Source organism: Carassius auratus, chromosome 8, assembly GCF_003368295.1.
Source record: "Carassius auratus strain Wakin chromosome 8, ASM336829v1, whole genome shotgun sequence".
Lineage (NCBI taxonomy): Eukaryota > Metazoa > Chordata > Actinopteri > Cypriniformes > Cyprinidae > Carassius > Carassius auratus.
The window spans coordinates 29,102,889-29,122,127 of NC_039250.1; the positions used below are offsets into that span (position 1 = coordinate 29,102,889).

At 41.2% G+C, this 19,239-nt stretch overlaps 1 protein-coding gene across 9 annotated transcripts in view; it reads left to right on the forward strand.

Moving 5' to 3' along the window:
• Window positions 1-9,839: 9,839 nt before the first annotated feature.
• LOC113107869 (uncharacterized) overlaps window positions 9,840-19,239 on the forward strand; it is a 115,288-nt gene continuing 105,888 nt past the window's right edge. For 8 of the 9 annotated variants that reach the window (XM_026270661.1, XM_026270663.1, XM_026270670.1 and 5 more), the window contains exons 1-4: window positions 9,840-10,887; window positions 11,382-11,733; window positions 11,823-13,440; window positions 14,028-14,405. In XM_026270661.1, the coding sequence (XP_026126446.1) occupies window positions 11,400-11,733; window positions 11,823-13,440; window positions 14,028-14,405 (2,330 nt within the window). In that variant the 5' untranslated portion in view covers window positions 9,840-10,887; window positions 11,382-11,399. The remainder of the gene's footprint in view (window positions 10,888-11,381; window positions 11,734-11,822; window positions 13,441-14,027; window positions 14,406-19,239) is intronic. The other variant, XM_026270662.1, reaches the window with a different exon arrangement.

Consider the following 19,239-nt stretch of genomic DNA (forward strand, 5'->3'; position numbering starts at 1 on the left):
GTTTACACAGTGGAAATGGTAGCAATATTAGTTGCTTTAAGGTGGGTGGAAAAAACAAGACAAGAAAAGGTGCTGATATAATCCGATTCATCCTCAGTCCTAGTGAGTTTAAGGTCTTTTCACTCAAAAAGCCGTCAGGATGTGATGTATGAAGTCCTTCAATCAGTAACAAGGATAGCAAATCAAGGAGGACAGGTTCAATTTATGTGGGTTCCAGCACATGTAGGGGTGAAAGGGAATGAACAGGTGGATGAATTGGCAAAGAAGGCTTTAAAGAAGGGAAATATAGAAATGCAAATTAAAATAAGTAAAGCAGAGGTCAAAAGTATAATCTGGGAAAAAACCAACCAAATGTGGCAAGAAAGATGGGACAGAGAGGAGAAAGGAAGGCATTTATATAAAATTCAAAAGAGTGTAAAAAATAACTAGGTTAGGTGGTGGGTACAGGAGAGAGGAAACTGTAGTGACAAGATTAAGATTGGGGCACGGTGCGCTAAACAAATCACTGAAAATGATAGGAAGACACGAGACAGGCTTGTGTGAGTGGTGTCAAGAATAGGAGTCATTGGAGCAAATAATTATAAGATGTAGGAGGTATGAGGAACAGAGAGTGATAATGGAGAATAATTTGAGGGAATTAGGGGTTCAGGAATTAACTTTAACAGGACTGATGAGCATAGGTGACAGAGCACAGGTTAGAATATTGTTAACTTTCTTAAGGGAAACAGGTTTGTTTAATAGATTATGAGGATAAACAGGGATATGGGAAAGTGTGTTGGGTAATGAATGATTGTGTGTAAGTGTTAAAATATTTATTAATATATATTTATATTAATATATTTTTTAATGTGGAAACTAGATTGTAAGCCTATTGTCTGATTCACACTCCGAAGCAGAAGGTGGCGGTAATGCACCAAAAGCTGGTTGCCAACCGCCGTTAAAAACAAAGAAGAAGAAGAAGAAGAAGAAGAGGAGGAAGATGAAGAAGCTGAAGTCGGAGGTGACGTTCCAGAGGTTGGCGTGAACCAAGCGGGAGCGGTGAATGAGAGCCTTGTGGGTTGGAAGCAGGACGACTTTTTCGGAGTTTAAACGTGCAGTATGGAATTTTTGGCCACCAGGGGTCACTCAATCAAAATAATAACATAAGACGTACTTCGATGACGTCGAGAAAGAGTGTAAGGCTCATGGGAGTTGTTGTTCATTGGAACACGCGCTCTGTCGCTCCCTATTACTCATTCTAACTTAGTATTTTGACAATCACGTCTTTTCGAAAGGAGAGATATAGACGGTTTCAACGGCAACAACATAAACAAACGTTACTGCGCATGAGCACTTTTGTGGACCTAACTTAACTTCCGGTAGACTTCCAAATAGAATCAATAACAACAGCCAAGTCCCTCTAGAGTAGATCTTTTTTGATAACAAACAAAATGTTTGCTGCATGGATCAGACGGACTTAATGAAAATGCAATTCATTATTTGCCAACAGTAGATGTTTTAAACCATAGACATAAAGCGCGAGAAATAGAGGCTTCCCCAGTAACAGCTGTAAACGAAGCAGAGCTGGTACGCTCATACGCTGCTATCAGGCATATAACATGCAAGTCTTCCTTCAGAAATACAACGATATTAAAACACCTGTGCCTCGCTTTGATATTTAAACATATAAATGTAAGGAATTATTATCAAACGTGCAGTAATTAACGTTACTCAATGAAGCCTTTTGAAAAAAAAGTTTTAAAATATTTTAAAGTTTGAAAATTGTGGTGAGTCACCAAAAATAAATAAATGTATGGGAAACACATCCCACAGCACAACCACCTGAGCCCAACTTCAGTCTACTCATCACCTTGCCTTTAACTGCGTTTGTTTAATGGATGAACTTGCTGTACATTTAGAAGGAAAAATGATATGCTGTGGAGATTTTAATGCCCATAGCACTTTATGGGATAATTGCAATGATGGGAATGGAACAGTGATTGAAGAGTTAATGGAGATTAAAGACCTAGTATGTTTAAATGATGGAAGGGGTACAAGGATTAACGTCAGAACGGGCACAGAATCAGCTATTGATCTTACACTTGTATCAAATTCACTTGCGGGGCTATGCTTATGGGATGTAAATAGAGAAATGACTATAGGAAGTGATCATTATCCTATAGTAGTGGAAGTTAATTTACGTATAGAAGAAGGTAATACAGGAGGAGTGGATAAATGTTTTTTTGAAAATGCTGATTGGGAGTCTTTTAGGTATATTAGTGAGCAAGAAATGAAAAAAATTGATATTGAAGAAAGTGTTGTTAATGTTAATAACTCTATTTGTAATGCGATATTATTAGCGGCAAGTCAGACTATACCGAAGAAAGGGGGTATAAAAATGAAGAAGATTGTACCATGGTGGACAAATGAATGTGATAAAGCAATTAAATCTAGAAATAAAGCTTTTAAAATGCTAAAAAAAGAATTACAGTTTCCAGAATTTTATTGAATATAAAAGGAGACAAGCAAATGTAAGGAGAATCATAAAAAAATATAAATCATAAAAAAAGAACGATTTTTGGAGGAAATTTTGTAACACAGTGGGAAGGGAAACAGAAATTGGTAAGGTATGGGGAATGATAAAAAGAATGAATGGGACAAAAAAAGAATTTGGGTATCCAATATTAAGGGATGGAGAAACAACAGCAATAAGAGATGAGGAGAAAGCAGAAATGCTGGTTAAAAATTTTGTTAAAATTCATAACTCAAACAATATTAGTGAAGAGGGAAAAAAAGGAAGGGAAAGTACATTGGAGGAGTATAAAGAACTATTACAGAATGAGGAATACAATAATGACCAATTAAATATGTTATTTACAAAGACAGAATTAAATCGTGCTCTCAGGAAAACCAAGAAATCAGCTCCAGGCATGGATCAGATTTGCTATTTAATGATAAACCAACTCAGCGAATCATCCAAAGATGTTTTATAAAAAATGTACAATAAAATATGGGAGGAAGGAAAATTACCACAAAGTTGGAAGGAGGCGGTGATTGTTCCAATATGTACGTAAACCAGGGAAAGATTGCACAAATCCAGAAAATTATAGACCAATAGCTTTGACATCTAATGTCTGTAAAATAATGGAAAAAATGATCAATGAAAGGTTAATGTTGTCACAGCCACACCTGCTACATTCCCAGAATCAGATACTTACGCCACACTCACTCGTCCCCAATCACCGGAATTCTAAACACCTGTGCATCATCACCAGCGCCACATATAAAGCCACCAGTCACCATCACTCAGTGTCTGGTCTTGCACCGATCTCCTCACTAACCTGAACGACATTCGTCTACCTACCCGATCTGCCTTACCCTCTTCATCCTCATCGGAATTCCTACAACCATCGTCTTCGTCTGAGCCACCATCTGCATCACCACTCACTTGAAGGAAAGTTGTGTTGTCTCTGTGTCTTCCACGTGTCAAGATTCACCTGTGTCTGAAACCTCTGATTAATATTAAATACTGTTTCACTGAATCCTCTGTGTCCTCGTCTGTGTCTGACAGAAGACCAGACCAAATGCAGTGCTCTCCAGACGCAGGCGAGGACCGCACCGCGGATCCCTTCACTGAACTGGTTCACGCCGTACGGTCCTCACTTATACAACAAACTCAACTTTCTTCACCAGCTGTCAACAGTTCTATCACCGCTACACCGCCGGTCACTTCTTCAGTTGCCCCTGCGAGTCCCATGGCCAAACCTGCGACATACAGCGGCACGGTGGAGGATTGCAGCGGGTTCCTACTACAGTGTTCTCTCTACATGGAGTCCAACGCCCATTTGTTTACCACTGAACGCAGTCGAGTCGCATTCATCATCAACCTGCTCTCAGGTAAAGCTCTCCAATGGGCTCAATCTCTCTGGGACTCGAACTCCCCTGCCATCGGATCAGTCACTAACTTCTGTTCTCAGCTAAAATCCGTCTTTGGCCAACAAACTTCGGCATTATCTGTCCATGATCAACTATTTACGATTCACCAACAGAGAGATGAATCCGTGAGTGATTATGCCGTAAGCTTCCGTACACTCGCTTACATAAGCGGCTGGAATGAAACTACAAAATGAAACGACAGAATGAAACGACAAAGTACAAGAGTTGATTGTGGTCTACGAAGACTCACTGGGACTTGAGTGTCTAATCCAGAAATCCATTAGAGTTGCCCAGAGACTCACTGCCTGTCATCAGCTCACTCCCGCTGCACTTCCTCCGCCGGCTATACCATCTGTCGCTCCTCCAGCACCTGAGCCCATGCAAGTGGATTCTAACCACCTATCCACATCGGAACGTCAGCGGAGGATTAACACCGGGCTGTGTCTCTATTGTGGGGGAGATGGACACCTCTTACCATCCTGTCCAGTACGGCCTCCACGCCCAGCGGTGAGTACCATCCATATTCCGCCTCTAACTGCTCCTCTGACTAAAACCTGGGTTACTCTAAGACATCTCCATTCTTCTGTTTCAGTACAAGCCCTCATCGACTCCGGTTCGGCGGGGAACTTCATCAACCGGCAAACATTAACTCGTCTAAGTGCCAAACATCATCGAAGCCCCGTCAAACTCAAAATAATGACGATACAGGGAAAACCGCTGGGCAAGGGTCGTGTCCACTATTTGTCCCCCACAATCATCCTCCGCGTGGGACTCCTGCACGAGGAAGACATCACGTTCATGGTGCTGGAGGATTCCACCGCAGACATCATCCTGGGACGCCCCTGGCTTAATCAACACCAACCTCACATCCATTGGCCCACTGGTGAGATCCTGTAATGGGGACAATCCTGTCATCTTACCTGTATCACTCCTCCAGCTAAAATTCCCAAGGTCATTCCTCCCATTAAGAAGTCATCCCTACCGGTCCAGTCCACATCAGTGGAAAGCCCCGACACTAAGGTTAATCATTTCATCCCTCCTGAATATCGGGCGTTCCAGGATGTGTTCAGTAAGCGGTTGGCAACGAAACTTCCACCTCATAGGCCATGGGACTGCGCCATTGACCTCCTGCCTGGAGCAACCCTTCCTAAAGGACGAGTCTATCCACTGTCCATCCCGGAGCAGAAGGCCATGGAGGAGTACATACAGGAAGCCCTCGCTCAGGAGTTCATCCGACCATCTACTTCCCCTGCCGCTTCCAGCTTTTTCTTCGTGGCCAAGAAGGACGGAGGCTTGAGGCCGTGTATCGACTATCGCCACCTCAACTCTCAAACCATCAAATTCAGCTATCCTCTTCCCCTGGTCCCAGCAGCGTTAGAACAACTACGCGGAGCCAGGATCTTCACTAAACTGGACTTGAGGAGCGCCTACAACTTAATCCGTATCCGGAAGGGGGACGAGTGGAAGACTGCTTTCATTACTCGTTCCGGGCACTATGAGTACAGGGTCATGCCGTATGGGTTATCCAACAGTCCATCCGTCTTCCAAAATTACATGAATGAAGTCTTCAGAGAATACCTTAACCAGTTCGTAATTGTCTACATCGACGACATCCTCATCTACTCCACATCCAAGGAGGAACACATCCAACATGTCACACTCGTACTCCGAAAACTCCGGGAACACCACCTCTACCTCAAGTCTGAAAAATGTGAGTTTCACACGCCCTCAGTCCAGTTCCTGGGATACATCATCGACCCACAAGGCGTGAAGATGGACCAGGGGAAGGTGGACGCTATTACACACTGGCCTCAACCTGGTTCCATTAAAGAACTCCAACGCTTCCTGGGCTTTGCCAACTTCTATAGAAGATTCATCAAAGACTACAGTTTACTCAGCTCCCCTCTAACTTCTCTCCTCCGGAACCGGCCCAAGTCTCTGTCCTGGAACCCCGAGGCCACAGAAGCTTTCCACCTACTCAAGCAAGCCTTCAAGACTGCTCTGATCCTAGTCCACCCTGATCCCAACCAACAGTTCATTGTGGAAGTGGATGCCTCATCAACCGGGGTCGGAGCAGTCCTATCCCAGCGGCAGGGGGATCCTCCAAGACTCCATCCATGCGCCTTCTTCTCGAAGAAGCTATCCCCGGTGGAGCAGAATTTTGACATCGGTAACCGTGAACTACTAGCCATCAAGCTGGCTCTGGAAGAATGGCGTCATTGGCTGGAGGGAGCCCAGTTCCCTTTCGAGGTAGTAACAGACCACCGGAACCTGGAATACCTCTGTGAAGCTAAGAGACTGAATCACCGCAAAGCCAGATGGGCCTTGTTCTTCACGAGATTCAACTTTAAGGTCACTTATCGCCCTGGCTCCCAGAACAATAGAGCCGATGCCCTCTCCCGTCTTCATCAAGCAGATCCTGAACCCGAATCTCCGGAACCAATCCTCCCTCCAGCCATGATTGTAAGTCCTATCCAATGGAATATTGATCATCTGATTGAACAAGAAAACCTTCAACACCCTGCTCCGCCGGGAGGTCCAGAAGGTAAACTCTTCGTCCCTCCTCAACATCGGATTACCCTCCTGGACTTAGCTCATACCTCTCCGGGATCTGGACATCCAGGCAGGAGGCGGACCCTCTCGCTCCTTCAACAACGTTACTGGTGGCCATCGATGGCTCTGGATACTGTCCGCTACCTCAAGGGATGCTCCGTCTGCGCCATAGCAGACACCCCTAGAAGACTCCCGGAGGGTAAACTGGTGCCTCTGCCCATTCCTGAGCGTCCATGGACCCATATTGGTATAGATTTCATGACTGACCTCCCTCTTTCTCAAGGCTACACCTGTGTGCTGGTGGTGGTCGACAGGTTTTCAAAGTCATGTAAACTCATCCCTCTCAAAGGGCTTCCCACTGCATTTGAAGCGGCAGAGGCACTATTCCACAATGTATTCCGCCACTTTGGCATCCCAGAGGACATCGTCTCCGACCGGGGTCCCCAATTCATCTCCAGAGTCTGGGCTGCTTTCTTCCGTCTTCTAGGGGTGTCTGTCAGCCTCTCTTCCGGATACCACCCACAGACCAACGGCCAGACGGAGCGTAAGATACAGGAGCTTGGGAGGTTCCTGAGGATATACTGCCACAGTAACCAGGACTGTTGGAGCCAGTACCTACCCTGGGCCGAATACGCTCAGAACTCCCTCCAGCAATCCACCACCGGGCTCACCCCCTTCCAATGTGTCCTCGGATACCAGCCTCCACTCTTCCCATGGTCAGGTGAGCCCTCGGAGGTCCCAGCGGTAGATCACTGGTTCCGACAGAGCGAGAGGGTCTGGGACTCGGCTCACGTGCATCTCCAGCGGGCAGTGCGGAGGCATAAGGAGCAAGCGGACGCTCGTCGAAGACCTACGCCGCAATACCAACCTGGACAGCGAGTCTGGCTCTCGACGAGGGATATCCGCCTCCGGCTGCCCTGCCGTAAGCTGAGTCCCCGATACATCGGACCATTCACAATTGAACGGCAACTGAACGAAGTGACCTATAGACTCCAGCTACCTGCACAGTACCGTATCTCACCTTCATTCCATGTTTCACTCCTCAAACCCTTCACTGAACCTTTGTCTCCTCCATCCACAGAGCCTGGTGATGATGCCGTACCTCCTCCTCCAGCCATCGAAGAAGACAACGACATCTTCCGGGTTAGAGCTATCCTCGACTCTCGACGACGGGGTCCTCAATTGGAGTACCTTGTAGACTGGGAGAATTACGGCCCGGAGGAGCGTTGCTGGGTTAACCGTAACGACATCCTGGACCCCAGCCTTCTCACGGACTTTCACCGAGACCATCCAGACCGCCCCGCTCCCCGTGGCCGAGGTAGACCCCGTCGTCGTACAAGATCCCAGCCGTCAGGAGCCGCCCGTGGAGGAGGGGGTACTGTCACAGCCACACCTGCTACATTCCCAGAATCAGATACTTACGCCACACTCACTCGTCCCCAATCCCCGGAATTCTAAACACCTGTGCATCGTCACCAGCGCCACATATAAAGCCACCAGTCACCATCACTCAGTGTCTGGTCTTGCAACGATCTCCTCACTAACCTGAACGACATTCGTCTACCTACCCGAACTGCCTTACCCTCTTCATCCTCATCGGAATTCCTACAACCATCATCTTCGTCTGAGCCACCATCTGCATCACCACTCACTTGAAGGAAAGTTGTGTTGTCTCTGTGTCTTCCACGTGTCAAGATTCACCTGTGTCTGAAACCTCTGATTAATATTAAATACTGTTTCACTGAATCCTCTGTGTCCTCGTCTGTGTCTGACAAATGTATTATGTGGAAAATAATAAATATTTATCCAAATATCAGAGTGGTTTTAGGAGAGGGAGAAATACCATGGATCCAGCTGTATGTTTAGAACATGATATAAGAAAAGCACAAATAAATAGAGAGAGTGTTGTGGATGTTTTCTTTGATATAGAAAAAGCATACGACATGATGTGGAGAGAAGGGCTGTTAATCAAATTAGGTAAGTTAGGTATTAAAGGTCAAATGTATAGATGGATTAAGGATTTTTTATTAGTTATTCAGAGAAATTTATGATAGAAAATGGAACGCCTCAAGGAAGTATAGTTAGTCCTTTATTATTTTCGATAATGATAAATGATGTGTTTGAGGATCTGGAAAATGGATTGGGGTCCTCGCTTTTCGCTGATGATGGGGCAATCTGGAAAAGGGGAAGGAACACTGATTTTATTGTTAAAAAAGTACAGGAGGCTATTAAAGTAGTTGAAAAATGGTCATATAGGTGGGGTTTTAAATTTTCAGTAGATAAGACAAAGATAATGCTTTTACAAGGAAAAAAGTTGGAGGTGAGGTAAGTCTAAAGTTATATAAAGAAGTACTGGAAAGAGTGAAAAGTTTTAAGTTTTTAGGGTTGTGGTTTGACGAAAGAGTTACATGGGTGATGCATATCCAGAAAATATTGGACAAATGTAAGAAAGTGTTAAATATAATGAGGTGTTTAGTAGGAAGTGAATGGGGGGCTGATAGGAAGGCATTAAAAGCCATATATAGTGGGCTGATTAGATGTTTATTTGATTATGGTTGTGTGGTGTATGGATCAGCAGCAGATACATCACTTAGAAAGTTAGACCGTATTCAGCATCAGGTATTGAGATTATGTACAGGAGCTATAAAAACTACACCAATCGTAGCACTACAGGTAGAAATGGGGAAAATGTCTTTAGAAATGAGAAGGATACAGTTATCATTAAGTTATTGGGCTAATTTACAAGGGCATAGTCAAGAGCATCCTACACAAGACACTTTAAAGCCCTGTTGGGAAAAAGAGAGGAGAAAAACTAAAAGTTTTGGATGGACAGTAATACAGAAAGCAATAGAATTCAAAGTTAATCAATTAATAGTTAGTCCAACTGTTCCGCTACCAGTAATAAAATCATGGTTACTCTCAGATGCTACAGTAGATTTTACATTGTTAGAAAAGAAAAACGGACAAAGAATGGAGTTCATGTAATTTGCAGAAATATATTAATGATTACCACAGTTATGTTCAGATATATACAGATGCATCAAAGAATATAGACAATAGGATAGGAGTCGCTTTTATTGTTCCAGAGTTTCAGTTAGCAATAAGGAAAAGGATTAGTGATGAGTTATCGGATTTTAATAGAAAAATTAAGAAAAATAAAAATGCGATTTATTCTAGGGGATATTTTACAAAATAAATCTGGAAATGAATGTTATAGTTTTATTTTTCAGTATCTTAGAATAAATAATTTGTTTGAGAAGATATAAAATGTAATTTTGATCCACACTCCATACCAGTTGGTGGCGGTAATACACCATTTTGTTGCTTGTCAACCGCCAATAAAACCTTAAGAAGAAGAAGAAGAAGAAGAAGAAGAAGAAGAAGAAGCTGAAGCTGAAGTTTGGGAGATCCTTCGTGTTGCATTTGCACTTCAAATACGCACTCCGGAGTCCATGCACTTAACTTTGGGACACACCTTTAAAGACTTCGTTTGGAACGTCTCTACAAATTAAGTGTCCTTCAAGGACGCAAAACCGTTTTGAATCCGCCCTATATTGGGTTTAAGAATCGCGGAATCGTCGTTTTTAAGGTGGAGCGGATAACAGTTAGCGTCAGTAAGAAGCTGGATCCAGCCGCGATTAGTTTAGATGTAGGACGAGTCGACTGATCTGCGGGAGGACAAGCGTAACTTAGCTGGTTCTGGTTTGAAAGCAGCGGCTGGATCTGTAATTCTGTACGTGAATTTCGCTGTGGGTTATTGTGTTAATAACGTTCCTGTAAATTACCGCCGGAAGTTGCAGTCAAAGTCAATAGGAGGTAGCTACATTTATGTCAAGTCCAAATTGTTAACATTTGAATCGGAACCTATGAAATGCAACTTAATCTGTCATTTTTATATTAGAAGTGAAGCAGTCTAATCAAAGTCCATCGTAAATAGCCGCGGCGTGTGCGTGTATCGTTCATTGTGTGTTTTATTTATTTATTTATGACCGTTAACGTTAGTTATATTTATTTGCAGTTCTGAAATGTATTTCCACATTTTATGTGTATAGGGTTTGGGCGTCGTGACGCATATGCGTTATAACTTCGAAGCATGTGCTCAGCCCGATCGTCTCAGAATGTTCCCCTGATCATTTCGGGTGAAACAAATTAAAATCGCAATATTATTTTGTTGTTTTTTTGTTATTTTGAAACACGAATTACTCTGTAGCTTTCACAAACTTTGACTGCAGTTATGAACAGCTTGAGAATAATTGCGATTCAGTTTTAGTTTCGTTTTGGTTGCATTCAGTGTTCCTCGAGAAACCCGGATGGAATTGAGTTTCATCCGGGTTAAAATTATTCGCCTTCAAAGTCTGAATGAGAGTATGAAATCAGAAGAAAAAAATCCGTCAGCCTGGATTTACTAGAGGTGTGAATGTGAGTTGACGCAATTAATAATAAACTCTTGTAATTCTGTTAAATATGCACATATGTATATAATTCTGTAAGTATGCACATATATATATCTCGCCCTGCTGAAAGAAACAATAGAAACCATCACAGATATATGATGTATTCCAAACCACGTTACTGGTTTATCAACTTTTAAAACCATTAAAAAATGGGTTCTTGTTTGTTTTGGGATATACTCTTTTTAAGTATGGAGTGTCAGACCTGCATAAATAAAAATAATAAAGTTATAAATAACAAAATAAAAATAAAAAATCTAATTTGATGGTTTCTATTCACCCCCACCCACCCACAGGACAGACTATGCGGCTTTATTTGTATTCATAATGTTTATTTTGTGTACTTACCTCTGTATGTATTTATTCACATCTGAAAATAGTTAAAAAAAATCTTGCATGTGTAATAATACATATCATTAAAATGTAATGTGAATATGCTTAAACATATGTCTTTTACTTCAGGTTTGAAATGCCTGCAGTATGGCATCCGCACATCAATCTGCTACAGAGTACCTCAGAAACGCCAGGAAAGACCTGGTGACTCGTATGAAAAACCTTCCTCTGATCATTGAGAATCTTTATCAGAAGAAGGTTTTCAATCACGATGAGGTTGATGCTCTCAAAGCTGAGAGGACAGAGTTTGATCAAGCCAGGTGTGTATTGGATTGGGTCGTTAACAAAGGTGATGAGGCCAGTTATGAATTTCTCCAGATTCTGGATGTCACTAAGAAGAGGACACTGGATCCTGGTTTACACTTCTGGATCAGCTGTTCTCCCTTCAGAGATGAAGACGCAGAGCCCAGCTGTTTATTTGGTGGGTAGAAAAATAAAATAACATTTTGGTGAAATGAACACATTTAAAATATTTCCATATATTTGTTAATGTTTTTGTTGTTATTTTAGGTACAAAGCCCTGTCAAATCTACCAGACACAGCTCAGGGTGAAAGCAAAAAGTATCCTGAAGGACCAAAGCAAATATCTGGGTGACAAGGTGCAAGGAAACTTCAGTTTTACACCTCTTGTTATAAAGACTGACTCTGTCATACACACACAATACAAAATAAAACTGAAAAACAAAAAATTTAAAAAACTACGGCCCAAGAAGCTGAGAGTTTACAATCCTAACGAGGGACAAGCGTTATCACCTGAGGACCTCCTGAGATGGCCGGACAAGAACATCCTCATCATCGGCAAACCTGGAGTAGGAAAGACTTCAGTTGTCCAGGAAATGCTGCGTCTTTGGGCAGAGAAGGGTGGCAGACAGATAGACTACATGTTTTACTTTGATCAGAGTGTTTTAGCCCACAGTAGTGTTGCCAGCTTGGAATCTCTCTTGTTTGAGGTCTATTCAAAACCAATAGAAGAAGACAAAAAAGACATATTTCAAGATATTGAGGAAAACTCTGAGAATGTTGTCGTTGTGTTTGATGGTGTGACTATTTTTGAAGAAAAATCCATCTTATGGAAGATAATGACGCACGAGCTCCTGCCAGATGCCAAGATTGTGATCACATGCAGATCAGAGCAGGAAGATGATCCACTGTTCTCTGACTGGCCGACACGGACCGTGTATGTACAAGGATTCAGTGAAGAGTCTGTCAGAACTTACTATCAGAAGATGTTGGGTCGTGATCCTGTTCTTCTAGAAGCTGTTTTGAAGAATCAAGAGCTGTTCAGTCTTAGCCATGTGCCAATGTATGCATCTCTGATTGTAGACTTCATTAAGTTTAAAAATGTCACTGAATGCAACCATCATCACACAGTCACTGAAATCTACATCCACATTTTCCGTCTTGCTGTGAAGAAACATGGAAATAAACAAAATAAGCAAATTGATAAGTACCTAAAAGAGAAGAAGGATCAGATTCATAGATTGATGGAAAACGCTTTCGATGGCACTATGCAGAAGTGCCTGAACCTTCCAGATTTTAGCAGTGATGAGGCGGACATTTGTCATGCTTTTCTGAAAATTATTACAACAACAGACTCGCCAACATCTGCAACTACACACTGTGCGTTTCTCCACAACACCATGCAGGAATTCTTCTCGGGTTTGTGGCTTCTTGGACATCCAGATGAAATTGAGAAAGTCCTACAGCTCTGTCAGACTGAGGAGCATAAACACATGAGACATGTTCTTCCTTTCTTATGTGGACTTCTGAGTGAACACAACACCAGACTCCTCAAGTGTCTCTTCCCAGAAGATCAGATACAGAAAACATCTGATTGGCTGATTGAGAAGCTTGTGGACACGCTTCTTCAACCTCAGAGTGAAGAGTTTGATCTTCTCTATGTGTGTCAGTGCTTGTATGAGCTCCAGTCTCCTAAAGCCTGCTTCATGTTCCTGGAGAAGATGAACCATCAGATTGAACCAGAAGTGGATCTCGATCCTCATCAGAGTTGTGCTCTCTCTTACGTGATCGGTCAGTCCAGAGATAAAGAGGTTTATCTGAATCTGGACGACTGTGACGTGACTGATGTAGGGATGATCATGCTGCTCAGCTGCTCACCAAACATCAGGTACTCGAAGCTGTAGTGCTTTAAAGGGGATCTATTATGCCCCTTTTTACAATATGTAATATATAAACATATAAAATAAACATCAGCCTATTTTCTCACATGTGTATTGAGTGGTCAGCCTGTCTTTCTCATCTTGTACTGTGTGAATGTTGTTAGGTCAGTGAGTTATGATGCTTTCTGTTGCATTTAGCTTAGTGAATAAGATGCTGTGCACCCCGTGTACAAATAAGTTATTTGTAATAAACCAAATTAAAATTCTTGCTGAAGCAAGACACAAAGCATAGCAACACATTATGGCAAGAAGTTTTATCAAACATAATTGTCTGATTTTTGAGAGATTTGATATGGTTTTGTAATGATTCAAATTAGTTTTGTTTGTTTGACCACAATATTGTTGAAAAGGGGCATATTTGATTAAATTTGAAAAATCTGCATTTTAATACTTGTATTTGTGAGTTAAACTGTAAAAATTGACAGCTGCAGTTAGCATCCATGTCTCCCTAGAAATGTAGCATTTTTTGGTGGACATAATCCTAAAAAAAAAAGTCATTCAGTACCTGCTCTTATGTTTGATTTCTTTGTTGCAGGTTAAAGACTTGTAAAGAACTGCTGAAGCAAATCACGTTCTTTGTAGAATTTTTCCATAAAACATCTCACTGCGAATGCAAACTTCTTGAGGTGAGAGGACGATACAACTCAGAAAAATGCAATGCTTTGCTGGATCTGTGCTCTCATGTGAAGAACTATGAGACTCAAACAGGCAGGAGTTTTCTTCCAGCATTACAGTCATTTTTCCAGTTACCTGATGATGTCAGGTTCATAGATCTCTCAAAGAGAAAGAGCTCTGTCCTCCTGGAAGTGCTGAAGCTCCAGACAGAGAAGAAACCAGTGAAGCTGATATGTTCAGAGGAAGAGAGTGACGTAAAGAGTTTCCTTCAGTGTCTGCAGCACATCTCGGAGCTGAGGTGAGAACATCTGTCATCTTACAGTTATTGTGAAATATGATTTCTGCATAAGCTGGAGCATGTTTTCTTGTCTTAATGAGTGTCTTTAGATTAGAGTGAAAGTGACGTGACATTCAGCCAAGTACGGTGACCCATACTCAGAATTCATGCTCTGCATTTAACCCATCCGAAATGCACATGCACAGAGCAGTGAACACACACACACACACTGTGAGCACACACCCGGAGCAGTGGGCAGCCATTTATGCTGCGGCGTCCGGGGAGCAGTTGGGGGTTCGATGCCTTGCTCAAGGGCACCTCAGTCGTGGTATTGAAGGTGGAGAGAGAACTGTACATGCACTACCCCCACCCACAATTCCTGCCGGCCCGAGACTAGAACCCACAACCCTTCGATTGGGAGTCCAACCCTCTAACCATTAGGCCACGATTTCCCTTAGGCTCAGTTTTGTTTCAGTGTTAGCTAGAGAGTGATGTATTCGGACTATTCTCTACATCTGATCTTATTTTATCATGAACAACTGAATCCAAGCTCAGTTTTTGTGCAGGGTGAGATACAGCTGGCCGTGGGTCTGGATACTTATATGTAGATATTTGAGTTCAAATTATGGGTGTATTTATGGGGTGTTCTTGTAGATTCAATGAGCAGATGCTACCAAAGTACATGTGCTAAATGATGTTGCTGACAATAATGGTTAACTGTTAACTAGGGATGTTTATTTCAGTTATTTTTCCTAACTGACAATGGTAACCGCTTCTTAACCGATTATTAACTGTTAACCGACAAGATTTCGAAATTAGAATTAAATTGAATTAGAAAGGATTGTTTGTTTCAAGATAATTAATTTAGACATGTGCTGGTATTCGGTAATACGATATATCGCGGTAATGAATATGCAAAATATTGTTATCGTGGGCACTGCTAAATACTGTGAATAATTATACATTACTAATTATTCTGAATTTAGGATGCATTTATAGGGGCTGTTCACAAGTTGAGCCTAGAAACGCATGGAAAACGCTAGGCGCGTCGCTTTCTCCTTCTTTCCAAAGCGCTTGGGCACTTGCGCTTATGAGGCATCTGCCGTTGCTAAGCAACCATGACGTGCTCTCTCTCCATGAAGACGTGGAAATTTCAGCAAAGGAAAAATGGATTTGCAGCACAAAAAAATCGCTTTCAGTAGCTCTTCTACTAAATTTATTTAAAATGGCTATCCATATACAGCTATGATCAGCTGTTCAAGGCACTTCTTGAGGTCCAAAAATAAGTTAAAAGCTGTATAATTTGGACCAACCAAACAGAACTATTTGTTATATTTAACCAATAATATCTAATGCCCCCTCATCTAACCAAAAGGTCTATGGAGCATTCCCCCAAAATCACCTAAAAGAAAAGTATGGGATGAAGTTGGACTCAAAATTATTAATAATGCAAGCAAAAATATCATTGTACTACATCCAGTTTTATACATGTATTTTATGAACCACAAACAAATGCCTTTTAATTTGATTAGGGATTAAATGATGTGCAGCGATTTGTACATATACAGACATGTTTGCGAATAAAAAATTTTCTGTTCTGCATTAATATATCATAAATTGCTCATGCAAAAAGGAATCCATGCATATGTGGATCGGGTGACACGCTAGCATTAATTGACATGTAGTTCGAGTCGATCTTGTTCGGTTCATTTGGAATTTGAGACTTTTCACAGTTTTCAGCATTTCACATCCCACACACACACAACTACTGACGAACAAGGCCCAGTGAAATTAAGGTTGGCGACTTTTCACCTATAAAACAGAAACTTGCTGATTTACTAGATAAAACCAACGCACCAGTTCATATGCATAGATTATTTAACCTGATATGAAATGTGCACTGCAAACACAAGCATTATTTATGATCATCTCCGTCCAGTCTGTACGCCGTATTGCATTCAACCACAATTGTCTTCTTGATTTCTGTGAAGGAATGTCTGCCGGTATCTGGTAAAACTTTAGATTTGAAACAAAAGTGCTGTTCCTTTTATTCTGGCAGCCAAAAACACAACAAGAAGACATTTTAAAGTCAAAATCTCAAACTTTTAGCGCACCTGCTATGAGTTCTGCCTTACGTTTTGCCTCCAGCTAGAACAGTGACGTCACAGTGTTGTAGGCAATTAAGGGGTCTATAGAGCATCACAGTCCCGCCCACAGCCCGAGAGAGCTTTGGTGCCGGAAGTAAATTTCCCATTCATTTCTCCCATTGACTTTCGGGAAAATCCGTATCTAAAGAGTTTTAGAGCATGTCTGAGGATAACCAGCTACGGCTTCCAACATATCATTTCGAGTGAAAAAAGTAAGAGAAAATCCAAAAAAAGTCAAAGGTACAAGACTGTGTACATACTTTCATTTCGAGCGAAAGAACTACTCATCCCATAAACCACCGCGCCTCACTGAATTCGACTGAAGCCCCAACCGCTAACGAGCCTTTTGAGCGACTTCCAGATCTGATGACGGCCATGCGAACTTTATCCTCCAGTGAATTTTATTTTATATAGCGAATGTAGTAATAGCAGTTCTTTCAGTATTAATCGTGTAAATAAAGTGTTTTATATAAGTATTGTGTATTGATTTTTATATTTATCATTGTGTATTTTACATATTTTGTGTGTGTGTGAAAGCGGTTAACGATAACGTCAGCAACATGATGCAGTGCTTTGTACCTGACTGCAATCATCGCTCAGTCGTCGACACGTTGTTGCCATGAATTATTACACAAATGTTCAGTAAATGCATGAAGAGGTATGCCTTGGCTAAATATTGTTTTGACCGTGGCATCATAAAATGCTTGATATGACCCATACCATATGAAGGCTACAATTAGCCTAGCTAAAGTGGACGATAATGCTAACTAACATTACCAACCTCCCTGTCAGACTCACCAAAACTTTGTAGGTCTTCTCCCTCATGCTGGCCCTTTCAAAACCCACAAGCTGACCCTCGGACACGCTACACTCAACTACATGATCCGATCTGAAGTGGTTTTCACCTCTTTGAACACTTTTGTTTACCTCCTTGAAAAAAAGCCATCATGGCAGCCAATGAGCACACGATTGCACTGATAAGTCTACCGTGCAAAAACGCAACACAGGTTTTTTTATTTTATTTTTTTTATTAATGATCTTCAGTCTTCACGGACATTCGCAGGGTTTAACCAGAGTTCCACCAATCAGATGCATCACTGTGGGATTGTGGGATTGTTCAGGATTGTGAGTAATGAAGTACTTATCCAAAACATTGCGAATAAAAGTCATTTATCTTAAAACAAGGTTAGTGCCCCATGATCCTTTTGCGTTTATATGAGCATATACTATCGCTTAGTACAGCCGTAGCTGGTTTTAAGTCTACCATGTATGTTACGTTTTTATGGCTTATACCCCAACTGTCAATGCAGAAATTGTATTGAATTTTTACTTCCGGCATCAGCTGTGGGTGGGACTGATGCTCTATAGCTACAGAGTAATGAATAATTCACTGGATAATGTTAATTCACTTAATAATATTCTCTGGAATATTGAAATATAAAAAGCATGGTATTTTATTGCGTTTCTCAACTGGGATGTTATAAAAAATATTAATAATGTTTTGTCCTCCTGGATTATGAAATGCCTGCTGACAGCGCGGTTTATCTGTGCAGTTACACAGAACTATACTCCAACTGTGATCACTTGCGGCGATTAATTAATTTTTTGTATTTAGTTTATTAGCAAAATAATGGTTATATAATAAATGTTAATACAATTTAGGGTGCTTTAAACAAGTGAATCTTGTTAAAAGTTGCATGCGTTGGCCGTACTAGAGAATTTCCTGAGCAACAAACACATCAACCCATGAGTGAACAGCAATATGAAACAGCTTCACAAGATTAATGATGAGCAAATTTACAACCGAGAGATAATTCAATTCAGCCCATTCATGGCTGTGTTTAACTCATGCAAAGTTATGTCTTTATTCGGAGATGATATTTATGGATTATCTGTGTGACTCTGACTTCACAAGACTGTTACGTCTATATTGGGACTGGACTTGATGGATTATTTAACATGACTCTGTGAGTAAGTCTCTATTTCTTAGAGCCAAGCTGCATAAACTACATTTCATGCATTTATGTAATGCATCTAATTTGTGCCTAACTGGCTGTTATGTTAAATGAAGTTTACTAACTGCAGCAAATCAAGTACCTGCACACCGTTGTCTTGTCTCCCCTCAGACGTGCTGCAATGGCGACCCTGAGCGCAATTCTCAAAACATCCTCAAGATGGCGGCGTTCATCTGTGAATCTGATTTTACAAAACCGATATCCGATTATGTTTAAATGCTTAAATATCGGGTAAAATATTTGTAATTTGTCTTTGCAGTGAATATAATTATTATTTTTTTAATTCACACAATTCATCGCCTACATGTGTATGAAAAATTCCATATTACAAGCAGTAAATATAAATTTATGAAAAGAAATGTGACTTTAAAACAGAGTACAATTTAAACTATTTACGTGATTGTATTGAATTGAACTGATTGTGTCAGTTTATCCCATTTTAGATTAAAATTAAGGATTTAATTACGTTCTTAATTACACTTCTGCTTTGCTGGGTCTCATGAAACTTATTCCTTTACTGTCCCTTCAATAAGAAGACTTGTGTACGTTGTCCGTCTGTGTTGTATCTGATGCCATTATTTAAGGTTTGAACAGTTATCAAAACTGTAAATTCATTATTGACATTTAAAATTTTATTAAAAAAGTGTTTAATGGTAGCTGAAAAACAGAAAACAACACTGTGTATTATTAATT